Raw genomic sequence first — 12,310 nt, forward strand, 5'->3', positions numbered from 1 at the left:
CGCCTCCTGGAGTATGACCCCCTTTATTCTTCTACACAGCCTGAACTCTTTTATCAAAGCCTTCTTCTCATTTCTTTAATTAGTCTCCAGTAAAAGTTCTCTAGGCTTCTTGTAGGACTTTCAACCCTGATCTTTGAATGTTGGCTGCCTTTCTGTTGTTGTTATTCCTGCTTCAGTAATGTTGATGTCTGGGTTTTAGCTCCTCAGACGGGGCTTCAGAGATCAGCTGAAGGGTCAGATGCGTATTTAGGATCTGACCTATCTCCCAGGTCCTGTGTCAGGTCTTTGCTGAATTTATTTTTCACATTTCATGCACATGACTTTTAGCTGTTCATCTTCTCTACATAGTCATTTTTTAGGCCTACTACTTCTTTTGTCCAGCACAATTTTTTAAGCACACACTGCACACCAAGCATGCCGAGGTTAACTGCAAATAACCTTTGATTTACTAGCCAATGGTCCAATTTGACTGTATTTTGGAATGAATAATGTTGCTACGTAAATAGCTGACCAGTTACTAGCCTGTTACCAATCTACATACACATCACTATTATCCTTTTCTTTTAAAACTTGTGAAACCATGCAAGTGCAAAACAATGTCACAAACGCAGACCTTTAATGATTCATTACACACAGTTTAATTTTCATTAAAGGGATCCAAGGCCTTCACAAAAGGGTTGACTCTTGGTAGCTATACAGTACTAACACAACACACAACAACAAAAACAACACAAAGGACTTGTGTGAACGAGTGAAAACACAAATAAATAAGGGCCGAAAGACATTTCGTATGAGATGCATCAATAAAACCAATAGTCAGAGGAAAGTGAGCAGAGGTTCAAACTCTGCAGATTACAGCAACAGCTTTTTGTACAATACTTGATTTCATTTCTGATAGGAGCTGATTGTCTGTAGCAGCTTGTTTTGGTCATGCACATTTGTTAAAGCCATTGCTGTTGTATTGACAGTGTTGCATTAACTTCACAGTTATTTACCTCTACTTCCAGCTTTGATTGTCTTTTGAGTGTTTGCACTATGTTTTTGTACTGATTGTCATAGGCTAATAAATATTTATGATGTGGTGTATCGTGTATATATCACTGCAAACTTTGTTATGGAATTGCTTCTGATTTCTTGATTGATTGAATAAAAAGATTACATCCACAGCATATAGAATAGAGACAAAATGTAGCTGATTTACAGTTTGCCCCCCAAAAATCTGCTAATGCCATTTTTATTATTGTGTAGACTGATTTTATGATCAGCCAGTACTGACATCAGCATTACTAATCAAACTTGTGCTTTGAGAGTGAATGAGCCTACAGCATGCTACATTCTTCCCTCCAATAACATCCGACAATATTTCACACTTATCTTCATCATACACAGATGTCTGTACAAAAATATGTGGTCTCAGTGTAATGTTGCTGGCAGGAGAGGCAGGATTTACACTTGTTATGGTATGTTTTGTTTTTTTGTTTTTTTGTTTTTAGTTTCAGTACAAGTGATTGCTGTAAGCAAGTCTAAAATCTTCACAGTAGCCTCACACAGCTTATGCTTAGCGAACAAGCTAGCTATCACAATATCTTTGAGCTGCTCAAGTAACAAGAAACTGTGGTTACACTTCACAATACACCTGACATACGCTGGCCTTAAGGATTGATCTTAAAGCTGAAGGGTAGAAGTAAAGTCAGGTATAATTTAAAACTCAAAGCAATCTCCTGCACCCTTTTTTGATAAACGATCCGAGTGCTTGTGGTGGATGGTTGACCTCTGGGAGGATGGTTTCGCTGGAGGTTAAAAGCAAGTTTTGCTGTTAAATCGATAGTCCTCTTGCGAATATTGTAGGGTCATCACCTTACAACATAAAACCCCTTGAGATGGCTTCTGCTGTCAACTGGCACTATTTAATTAAACTGAACAGAATAAACAACATTTTTGCAACATAATTCTAAAATGTAAACACTTTTTTTTTTCGGAAATGTGTATTGAGCTTTAGGAAGACCAGTATTTTCCTCTTTGTTCTTTTTAGTGCTTTGGCTTGGATCATATATACTTATAAAAGAAAAAACCAGACTGTGTAATGGAATTTTGGAAGGTTTCAAAGCTAAGTCTTAAATATCAAATGCTACATTAAACCCTGATTTAATCCTGACTCTAATCCTAAACACACCTCAGACTGATCCTATACCTAACCCTGACTTCAGCGCTATGTACACATACTATCCAAAAGTGCAACCTGATAATACTAAGATAACACCAGTACAGCCGGAGTACTGTTAAGTGCAACCAAAGCTGCTCTTGGCTGAATTTGTAAACATTTAATGCATTTTTGGGGTCTGCAACCCCTTCGAGGCCCCTCTATAGCTCAGCCCTGTGCTTGCTTATATTCTTTTCTTCGCACTCGTTTTATTTTACATGCCCTTTTTTTCCTTCTTCTTCTCTCGTCGTGCTGATTGGCAACGATTGTCTGTTGTTCACTGTAATCTGGCCCAGTACTGACCCAGGCTCTGACTCATGCTCTGCGGCTCAGTTCCTGGGACCTGGACTGGCACTGACACCCCAGGCGATATGAGCCCTGAATAGAGGAGAAAAACAGTCAGAAGCGTAAAGAGTCAGACAGAAATCACAGATAGAAATAAAGCAAATAACAAAGTGATGCTAATAAACGCTCACCCGTGTTGGAGTTGGCCGAGGGTGGAGACTGCAGATGAGGGGAGGAGTACGCTGATGAGTCAAAGCTGCGTGGTGCAGAAGGAGATGGAGGTAACATGCAGGAGTAGGAGGAGGCCGACTGGGGAGGAATTGACTGAGAGCGGACACAGGAGTGGAGGAGAGAAAGATGTTGGTACGCATTACATACAAGTCTACTTTTAAGAGCAGAATCATTGCTGTCTACTAGACCAGCGGTCTCCAACCTTTTTTGCGCCACGGACCGGTTTATGCCCGACAATATTTTCATGGACCGGCCTTTAAGGTGTCGCGGATAAATACAACAAAATAAAACTAGTACCGGTACCGAAAAAAAGAAGATTTATTCATAACACACGTGAAAAGACCCAGGAAAACAGAGTAAACGATAAAAACGATAACAAAATAATGCTGAAAACCGATAAAAACCCTGAAAACTATACATTTGACACCTGAGCCTCAACTCTCGCGGCCCGGTACCAAAAGACTCACGGACCGGTACCGGTCCGAGGCCCGGCGATTGGGGACCGCTGTACTAGACCATGTAGCACTAAAACAGTTACAGCAACATGGTTTGGGTTTAACCACACGGAGGTGCTAGAGGCTTGTGGTATGGTCGGATTGTGGTTCAGCGCGGCGGCAACAGCAGCATCACGCTTTTGTTTAATACTGCAGATGCAAAAAGAGTCAAGGTTTTCTTTCAAATCTTTTTAAAGATTTAAACGTTGCGATGATAATATTTTCAGAAATCAGACCGGGAAGACATTTCTAATGCATTATTGTTGAGGCTCTGGCACACATGAATTACAATCCACTGGAAACCCACAGAGCTGCGCATCCTACATCCCTCAAAGTGGGGATTAGCTGCAGGCTCCTGACAAAGAATGTGAAAGCAAACTGCATTTTCGTTAAAAAACCATTTCATATTCTATAACAAACCTTTTGTTCAAAGGCTTTTATACAATATTGCAAACCTTCCAGCTTTCAGAACAATGCCAAAGTCTGCCAAGGCCTTCAACCTGACACACCCTTTGCATTTTCCACAGGAGAAATGTTCAATGCAAAATGAATTTGGAATTCAGTGGTTGAAAAATATGATTAATAAAGTTTGGCTGATAAGAAGGAGCTATAAGTTGTCAGAAAAACAAGTGTACATCTCCAGTTTCGTGTATTGGGTGCTTTGCTTGAAGCCACATCTATAAGAACCTTATTAAGAACTGACTGGATCTATTTGACTGTAAAAATGTCCAAATTATGGCATTATGTCAGTCAAAATTTGAGAGAAGCAAAAAACAACCCTAATGTAATTCATATTCATTCACACGATGTCACAATCGTTCATCAGTTTAAAAAAATCTATCAATTTAAAGGTCTTTCAAACCATATGTCTCTAATATTAAAGAATACTGCTGTGACCACGTTTTATTATCAGCTGCAGAATCATTTATTAACTTTGATTAATATGAATTTCAGAGCCTAGAAGTGATAATAAACAGGTTCTGATCTGTTATGATGAATGTGATGTAGTTTGGAAGGTGCTGATGATAAATGATGAATGACGAATGATGAATTTCCAACCTGGACTCCAGATGAGAAAACTGACAGGGAGCTGTAGCTGGGCAGGGACGACTCAGCCTGACTCAACATGGACCCTGGAGAGAGAGAGAGGAAGAGAGCGAGACACACAGGGTGCACGCACAGTGAGCATGTGCGCACAAATTTACGCACAAGCATCTCGCAGTGGAAATGTTTTAATATAGATGCGCTCTAATGGAGAACCTCTAATGGTTTGCCAGCCTGCAAATGTCAAGCAGAGGGAGCTCTGAGGCTGGTAATTATAAACTACTAAAATATTCCTGTCACCAAATACATAAATTATTGAGAGAATAGGTAAAGTCTTGCTTTCAGGCTCCTCGTGTGCTGTATGAGTTAAGTCAACAAACACACCTGAACTGCTGCTGTGCTGCTGATGATAGACAGACGTGTTGAAGGAAGTGCTCAGGGGGGCTTGGCTCTGCGAGCAAGAAGTCACACCGCCTGACCTCCGCTGATTGCGCAGCTTCTCCTCTCTCCTCCACTTGGCTCTTCGGTTTGAAAACCACACCTGCCAATCAAAGAGTCCCGTTGCACCCGTTTGTCTTGTTGTTAACAACTACATTGGTCTATATATTTGGATTCTGTTACAGGTTAGGCCTAACAAATAAATGGGACTGTAGAGGAGGACTGAGAGCTTTCTCACCTGTATCCTGGCCTCAGGTAAATCGATCTTGTTCGCTAATCTCTCCCTTGCAAAAACATCTGGGTAATGCGTCCTTTCAAACTCTGCGGAAGATATAAAGCATCATCAAACACACAAAGTGAGTCCTAAGCCTGGCATGCTCTTCACCTATTTTGGAACCATCATATAATTTAGTCTGAATTAGAATTAAGCAAAAATTGACTTTTATAGAGTCATTTTAGCAGAAATCAACCAACTACATATTGGGTAATTACTGCTTAATATCAGCATTACTAATTATCCTTCTTTGGAACATATAAATCCAGGATGCTGAGCTGTATCCTTACAACCATTTTTGAAATATTTATCTGTTGCACTTTGTATAAAATATTTATGATTATGGAACACGCAGAAAGTTCATATGAAAGGATTCAAGTTGAGAAGCTGTCTAAGCACTTTATTTCACAGAAGGCTGAGTAAAAGTAAACTGAAGAAAAATCCTTGCAGGTTATTGTTTTTCTTAATTAGTATTGGAAAATTGCATTGTTTGTCACTTATTTGCATATAAAGTGACTTACTACAAGGTGTCTAACAAATGGTGTGGCTTGAAACCAGACACTTCGTATTAGTGAGAGTTTCACTTTCAGAGCATCAAAGGAGTTCATTTCTAGGTGACAAACTGCTGACATTTTTGTTGTTGACAAGTCGAAACGCGAATGTGCCTCACCCTGTAAGCGGCAGTCTGATTCATCCTGATGAACTCTGAAGTTTCAGATCTAGTTGTCTTTATAGTCTGAACTGTTTCCGTTCAAATGTTTTAGTAAAATGTCAAGAGAGAAACCGAAACCCGAAAAGTCAGTAAATGATCTGAAATACTTAATGAATACTTATTTAGCAAAAATAATGATACATTTGCAAATTGAGTCTTGCAAATTGTTATAATTGGCTTGGTTATAATTGGCGTCCGTGTCAACACATGATTGTTATTGTGCCTTGGCTGTGCAGTGAGGTCAGTGTACCTCATTAATGTCATTTGCACAGAGTGACCACAGTGATACATTTCCACTCGGCTGCACAGTGGACATTGCGTCCTTATTTAGCTCAAGGGCCCTTTGCAGCCATATCCAGTCAAGGGTGGCTTTCTGATCCCTCTCAGAGGGTATCGGGGCTACGAGGGCCAGATCTCGCTGCATAATACAAACGCGGCAAACACGCATTATCAAACCTCTGCTTTACATGTCCCTGGAGGCTATTCTGGACCAGATCGGGAATATTTGTGGAGTGAGGATTGTGGATAATTTGCATCTGGTAATGTTTATTCTCATCTGCAGGCTCTGATAAAGATGATGTCCTTCCAAAATATACACGGGATGATTTTTGATTTTTCTCATTTGCATCCCCCCCCTCCCCACAGCCATTTAAGAAACTCCTGCAAACAAGGTGTAACAAATATAATCCAATAGAAAAGGTGTTGTCAGGGGGGGGGAAAGCAGCAAGACAAGCTGTGTCATGACACGCTCTGGTCTGGCTCGCACCAGTGGAGAGCAGCGATTGGCTGCAAGGAGAGTGCTGTGCGTGCTTGCATGGCCTGACCTTTCTCCAGAGCCTCGATCTGCTCCTGCGTAAAGCTGGTCCTGTTCCTCTGCAGCTTCCTCTTGAGCTGCAGCCTCAGCTGAGACTCCTCGCCCTCATCCCGCTCCACGGGGACTCCTCCTCCTACCCTGCCCGCTCCACCCCCCCCTGCCTCGGCTCCCATGCTGCCCTCCGTGTCCAGCAGACATCCCTCAGACACTGGCAGCAATGAAGGTGACAAAAGAGATGTGTGTTACATGGGTGTGTGTCTCATATTTTAAGATCGTAAAGGCTGGTGATGTAGCCACGAAACGACTTTGAAAGTGGTTTAAAATCAAAGACATATTCCTTGTGATCTGTGAGGGCTGTGTTATGATCTAGTGAGACAGAAAATGTCCTCTCACCTGTGCTATGTTGCGTCTGGATGGCGGTGGGATCATGGTACCAGTTGTTAGGCCCACTCCAGTTAGAGCTGCTCTGTAGGTTCAGCATGGTTAACTTCTCATACATAATACGAGTGTCCAAACCACCATGAAGAGAAATAAAAGAGTCCCGTCCTGCGTGCGTGTTTGACCCTGTTTACTGGCACCTTGGCTCCTCTCTCCCTTCTTCAATCCTCCAAATCGTACCTCCTAAGGTGGGGTGGGGAGGCAAGGTTTAGGGGTAGGGGAAAAGAGGAGAAGAAGAGGAAGAAGAAGAAGGAGGAGGGGTTCATATCGCATGAATTCACACATGGTTGGCATTGTAGTGAATTAGCCTCATGATGACAGGCAGAAATGGAGTTAGTTACATGCTCGCTGTCGTAACGAGTGTGTGTTATACATTGCTAGGCTAGTATACCAGAGGGAGATGAAGTACATTAGAAACCACTCTGAAAGGCAGTACATTTGTGGTGTTACTTGCTTTCAGCTCCTTTCCCCCCCCCCCAGTAAACCAAAACATGTTCGCAAGTCTGTGCAGCCAAAAAACAGGCAATCACATACTGTACAGCGGCTTTGCGAGCAAGATCAGCCATAAAGCATCCAAAACAAACTCATGGTTAATGGTCACTGTGAAAGATAAAGTGCAAACGTATTTCATTTATCAGTGTTATCAGCTTAAATAAATATTTACCCAGCTCAGAGTTAAAACAAAAGAAACACAAAAAAAAACCCTGCTCTCTTTTCCTGTTGGTTTATGTTTGAGGTGGGAAGATTTCCTCATTGGAGAGTTATACAAGAAGGGTAAAGGTATGTCATTACGGAGCCACATCTTACAAACTACAGCCGTAATAAAATGTCAAAGGTCAAATGTGATTCCGTTAGATCAGGGTGCACAGGGATGACAATTTAAATATAAAGTCCAGAAATCTTTTAAATAAATATCAGTGGTGACGATGCTGACCCCATAGCCCGCGATAAACCGGCAATTAAAGAAGCAACCAAACGAAACACACAGCACAATTTCTTCAAACTTACCAAGCGTCCAGATGAAATGATGAGGGGGTCCTGTGTGTGTTACTCGCCTCCTCCGTGGACCTCTATTCCCCTGGTCCCCCAACGTCCCTTGTTCTCCAGCTTTGTTGACAATACCGTGTGTGTGTAGATGTGCGTGTGTGTGTGGAAAGAGGAGAGTAGGAGAGAGATGGAGAGAGTTAGACAGGGTGAGAGCAAGTGAAAGAGTGAAAGGGGGGGCTCTGGAGAGAAATGCGTCTGCGGGCACTCTTGTCCTCCGAGCGATGGGGAGAGAGAGAGAGAGAGAGAGAAAGCGAGCGAGAGAGAGAGAGAGAGAGAGCCACCGAGGGGTGACAAAGTGAGTCAACATCAGTGTCAAGTTTGAACTTAATGCCAGCAAGAGGAGGAGGGGAGGCCGAGAGACTAGAGCATAAAGCACAGATAATGGAACGATAGTGGCTGATGAATAGATGATGGAATTCAATTTTAGCCATAAATTACACATAAATATTAAGTACAACCAGCTGTCAAGTGTCTAGCAATCAGACACGTAACATAATTAAACTTGCTGTCCTAACTAGCGGGGCCTAATTTGTACTGATTCTTGTTTATAGATGTTTAAATGATGTGATTGACAAAACTTTGATAAAGCTTTGACATATCTATATGTACCTGCTGTCCTGCTGCTACTGCAGAGTCTTGTAGGCATGAGAAGATTCAGTGACTACAAGATAATTGGGAATCATGATGATTGTTGGGGAATAAGACTTTACATCATCGTGAAAATGATGTGAATTAATGTATGCAATGAAATTACTTAGGGACAGGTGTTAGGGCCATAGGCTTAATAATACATATTTTAATACAGAGTCATCAATTTGAACTGCTGAAAATATGTCAAGCATGTTACTTAATTAAAAAAAAAACATAAATATAACAAGTAAGCAAGCAAAATGTTTCTGTCTATTGTGTAATATTAAGGTTAACATTACATTTTATTTTCTTCCAGCTTGTCTAAGAAGCTGGATTGAGGAAGGATGAGCAATCATTTTACTACAAATCTCATTAGATACAAAAATATTCTTTATGACCAGATATAATTAAGGAAAAAAGTTCATTTGCAACCTATAAATACGCTATTTTAGCTATTATTATTAAGCTCATTATTATTTATTTATTCACTGATATTTAAACCTTTGGGATAAATGTACATTTGTTTTTCTGGAAATCTAAATTAAAACAACAGATAGTCTGTTTTAAATGATCTGTATATTCATTCGTCATTTTATCATTTTATAAAACTATGAAATTTCCCTTTTAAGACAAAAATGTCATAGTTTTATGATAATGTATTTTTAGAACATAAACATGTCACGCTATAAAGCAAGTTAAAATGCTGTTTAACAAAACCATTCACTAATTTATTCAGTTAATTATCTTTTACTTTGGCCTACAGCGGCGACTCGCCTGCATTATCATTTGTAGGATTTTCAAAGAAAGAAAATAATTAGGAAACATGTTTACATAACTTTCTTTAGTTTTCATTTTTAGTTATAATTTCAGAAGAAATAGATTTTACAATTCAGGATCCCTTCGTGTATCAGGTTTAAATATTCTCATTTCTCATCTTAAATGATGACTCAGGTATCAAATAATTTCTGGTTTGTTTTACCTGCCTGTGATCTAATTAACTGAGTCCAGCTATACAGTCAAAAGCTTTCAAAAGCAGCTATTTGATATCAGACAACCAAAGTTTTTAAATCTTTACACTGGTGTTTCGGGCCTGTTTAGATGCTGCAGATGGCCAGGTGGTTTGAATTCCAGCTTTTGGGAGAACACCCAGGTATTGTTCCCTGACCACAGAGGTATTGTTCCTCTGCTATAACACGCAGAGCTTACAGCTATGGGACAATGAACAAAGGCAGCGTGTGGCCCCACAGTGGGTTAAAGGAGCACCATACTGAAACCCTTGGCGATAGACACACAAGGTCTGAGTTTAGGTGTAAGTAATGACGCAGGTATGACGGTACACGGTAGAGTCGAAGCCCGAGAACAGAGAAGAATCAGGGTTTAAATATATCTCTTTGCAACGGAAGAAAGGAGAAGAGAGCGATGAAAGATGGGAGCAGAGAGGCAGAGGAGAGAGATGGAGAGAGTGAAGAAGAAGTATGTGACTTTGGGGTGGGTGTAGGGGCTTGGGGATGGGGAGGGTGCCAGCTTGTTTTATTTCCGGTTGACAAGACTTTGCGCTCCCTTTCTCTCTGTCGCTCCCTCTCTCTTTCATACTCTGCTATTCTTTCGCCGCTGCCCCCATTGCTTCATCCAAGCCCCCCTCCCTGCACCTCCCTCTTTCTCTGTTACTTTCCTCCAAGACGTGCCTCGGAGAAAAGAAAAAGACTTGACAAGTTCAAAGGTAAAAAAACAAGGAAGAACAGTGGTGGAAGAAACGTTTAGACACTTTAATTAAGAAAAAAATATTGAATACTTCTTAAAAGAAACCCTCACCCTGACAGGAATAACAGCATGACGTACTTTAAGCACGAATATTAGTTTTTATAATACAGAATAGATAAATTTCACAACTACTCATACATAATGCATATTGTGTGATTACATTGTTTTAAAAAAAGCTTTTTACAGTTGATTCAAATGAGACTTTATCTATTTCATGCTATTTCATAAATCTATTTAATACTTCATTTTTTGTCTCCATTTATTTATTTATACATCTATTAGTACATATTAACCGGCATCTGTGTGTGGACAGCAGAGAAATAATTTCATTGTACAGAGAAATGCTTTTCTTTGCACACATGACAATAAGTACTTTGAATCTTTAGTTGGTTTAAGCTACTTTATGTGCTTTTAAGAAGTTAAATCAGTGCATGGTTAAGCTTTCGGGCAATCTTATACAGAACAAGTATGTTTATCACGTTTCATGTAAAATAATAATTTTCAGAGGAAGTCATTTTACTGTAATAGGAGAACAAGGGGAACCAAACTGTAGAGCTTGTGCAAAAAAAAACAAAATCGAAAAAGAAGTTCCTAAAAATGTAGTAACAAAAAATACTAATAGTGAATACAGAAATCAGGGAATAAGTGAAAGAGTGTTGAGTAACAAAAACTGCTCAGCTGATTTAAAACTGGACCCAAAAATATAGCATTAACACATTACACACACACACACACATTTGCCCCACCCTCTTGTCTTTTTTTTAGCTTGTTAACCTTTTGTTTTTTTCCTGTATTCTGAAATCATTGTTGCATCTTATTGTGTTCCAGTTGTTGGAATGTGGCTTAACCTATGTGATCCCTATGTGCCGACTGGAGTAGTGTGTGTGTGTGTGTGTGTGTGTGTGTGTGTGTGTGTGTGTGTGTGTGTGTGTGTTTGAGTCTCTGTGCGTGTGTGTGACGGCGCGTGCTTCACTGCAAAGATTCATGTAGCTCCGGGACATGCATTTTTTTAGTGCATCTTGTTAGTTCATTCCTGTCACCTCTCTCTCCCGCTCTCTCTCTCCCTCTCTCTCTCGCCATCCCTTGCTTTTTCAGCGCTGAAGGGGGGATGGGGAAGGGGAGGTGGACTGGGCCGGGAGGGGAGGGAAGGGGTGGGGGCAGTGGAGGTGGAGGCAGTCACCATGGTTACAATGCCACGACAAATATTCATCAAGTTGTTAAAATAAAAACAAACGGGAGTGCATTATAATTGCTCTTACTGACTGGATCCAATAATGTGTTCATATATTATGAGTGAGAGGAGCAGAGAGGAATCGCTCGTGCTCAAAAAAAAAGGAAAGACAGAAAAAAGAGCCTGTTAGTGGTAAAAAGGGGATATCGGGTGTCCTGGAGGCAAACACAAGTGAGGCACACACTCACACGCACTCATTTCAACTCTTTTCTTTTTGTGTGTGTGTAACTTCATTTTCCCATTACCTGCGTATGGAATTCCCTATGAGTACTTTCGTGAGTCTCCCCTCTCTTTTCTCTTTGTCCCTCCATCTCTCGCTCTTCCTCTACTGTTGTGTAGCCTCGGGCGATACTGTGATGTGTCCTCCCTCTGTCCCTCCCTCCCTCTCCCTCTCTCTCTGTCCCTGTCACCTTCAATTGCTCTGTGAAACTAGACACACTGCCTGGGGCAGGGAGGGAGGGAGGGAGAGACACAGGCAGGGAAGAGAGGAAAAAGAGAAAGGCAAAAAAGAGAGAAAGACAGACAGCTTTATAGACAGACAGAAGGAATAAACATTTGGTGTCATGTAAAGAAAAATAGGATTACCACAGACCACATGTGTGGCCAACATGTAAAAACAAAATCAGCTGAGGTGATGTTTACAAGTTTGACAATAAGATGTAATCCTCTAATAATGTTATGGGGGAAACAACAGAAAGACTATTTGTCCAA

The 12,310-nt window shown here is 40.7% G+C and overlaps 1 protein-coding gene across 3 annotated transcripts; it reads right to left on the reverse strand.

Moving 5' to 3' along the window:
* Positions 1-604: 604 nt before the first annotated feature.
* On the reverse strand, positions 605-11,979 carry pax10 (paired box 10). 3 transcript variants are annotated; one of them, XM_086303478.1, is made up of 9 exons: positions 11,845-11,972; positions 7,939-8,037; positions 6,886-7,113; positions 6,503-6,700; positions 4,931-5,013; positions 4,639-4,795; positions 4,270-4,343; positions 2,677-2,809; positions 605-2,578 (listed from the first exon to the last, which is right to left on the reverse strand). In XM_086303478.1, exons 3-9 carry the CDS (start codon positions 6,989-6,991, stop codon positions 2,478-2,480), a joined length of 852 nt encoding a protein of 283 aa, XP_086159604.1. In that variant the 5' UTR covers positions 6,992-7,113; positions 7,939-8,037; positions 11,845-11,972; the 3' UTR covers positions 605-2,477. The 3 variants fall into 3 exon arrangements, with proteins under 3 accessions (XP_086159604.1, XP_086159605.1, XP_086159603.1); XM_086303479.1 differs by lacking the exon at positions 7,939-8,037 and having other exon boundaries at positions 11,845-11,979; XM_086303477.1 differs by lacking the exon at positions 11,845-11,972 and having other exon boundaries at positions 7,939-9,112.
* Between the last annotated feature and the right edge of the window lie 331 nt (positions 11,980-12,310).

The sequence above is a fragment of the Aulonocara sp. 'chitande type north' Nkhata Bay genome, linkage group LG8 (genome assembly GCF_057382095.1).
Source record: "Aulonocara sp. 'chitande type north' Nkhata Bay isolate Kocher_YH1m ecotype deep benthic linkage group LG8, A_spYH_male_GT1.1, whole genome shotgun sequence".
Taxonomy (NCBI): domain Eukaryota; kingdom Metazoa; phylum Chordata; class Actinopteri; order Cichliformes; family Cichlidae; genus Aulonocara; species Aulonocara sp. 'chitande type north' Nkhata Bay.

What these genes read in the sequence shown, in the direction of transcription:
- pax10 (XM_086303479.1), bottom strand. Translation starts at nt 6,991, where the DNA reads ATGTATGAGAAGTTAACCATGCTGAACCTACAGAGCAGCTCTAACTGG. An exon ending in TACCTGAGGCCAGGATACAG is followed by an intron (nt 4,796 to 4,930) that starts GTGAGAAAGCTC and finishes TTTGATTGGCAG; the next exon opens with GTGTGGTTTTCAAACCGAAG. An exon ending in TTTTCTCATCTGGAGTCCAG is followed by an intron (nt 2,810 to 4,269) that starts GTTGGAAATTCA and finishes GTCCGCTCTCAG; the next exon opens with TCAATTCCTCCCCAGTCGGC.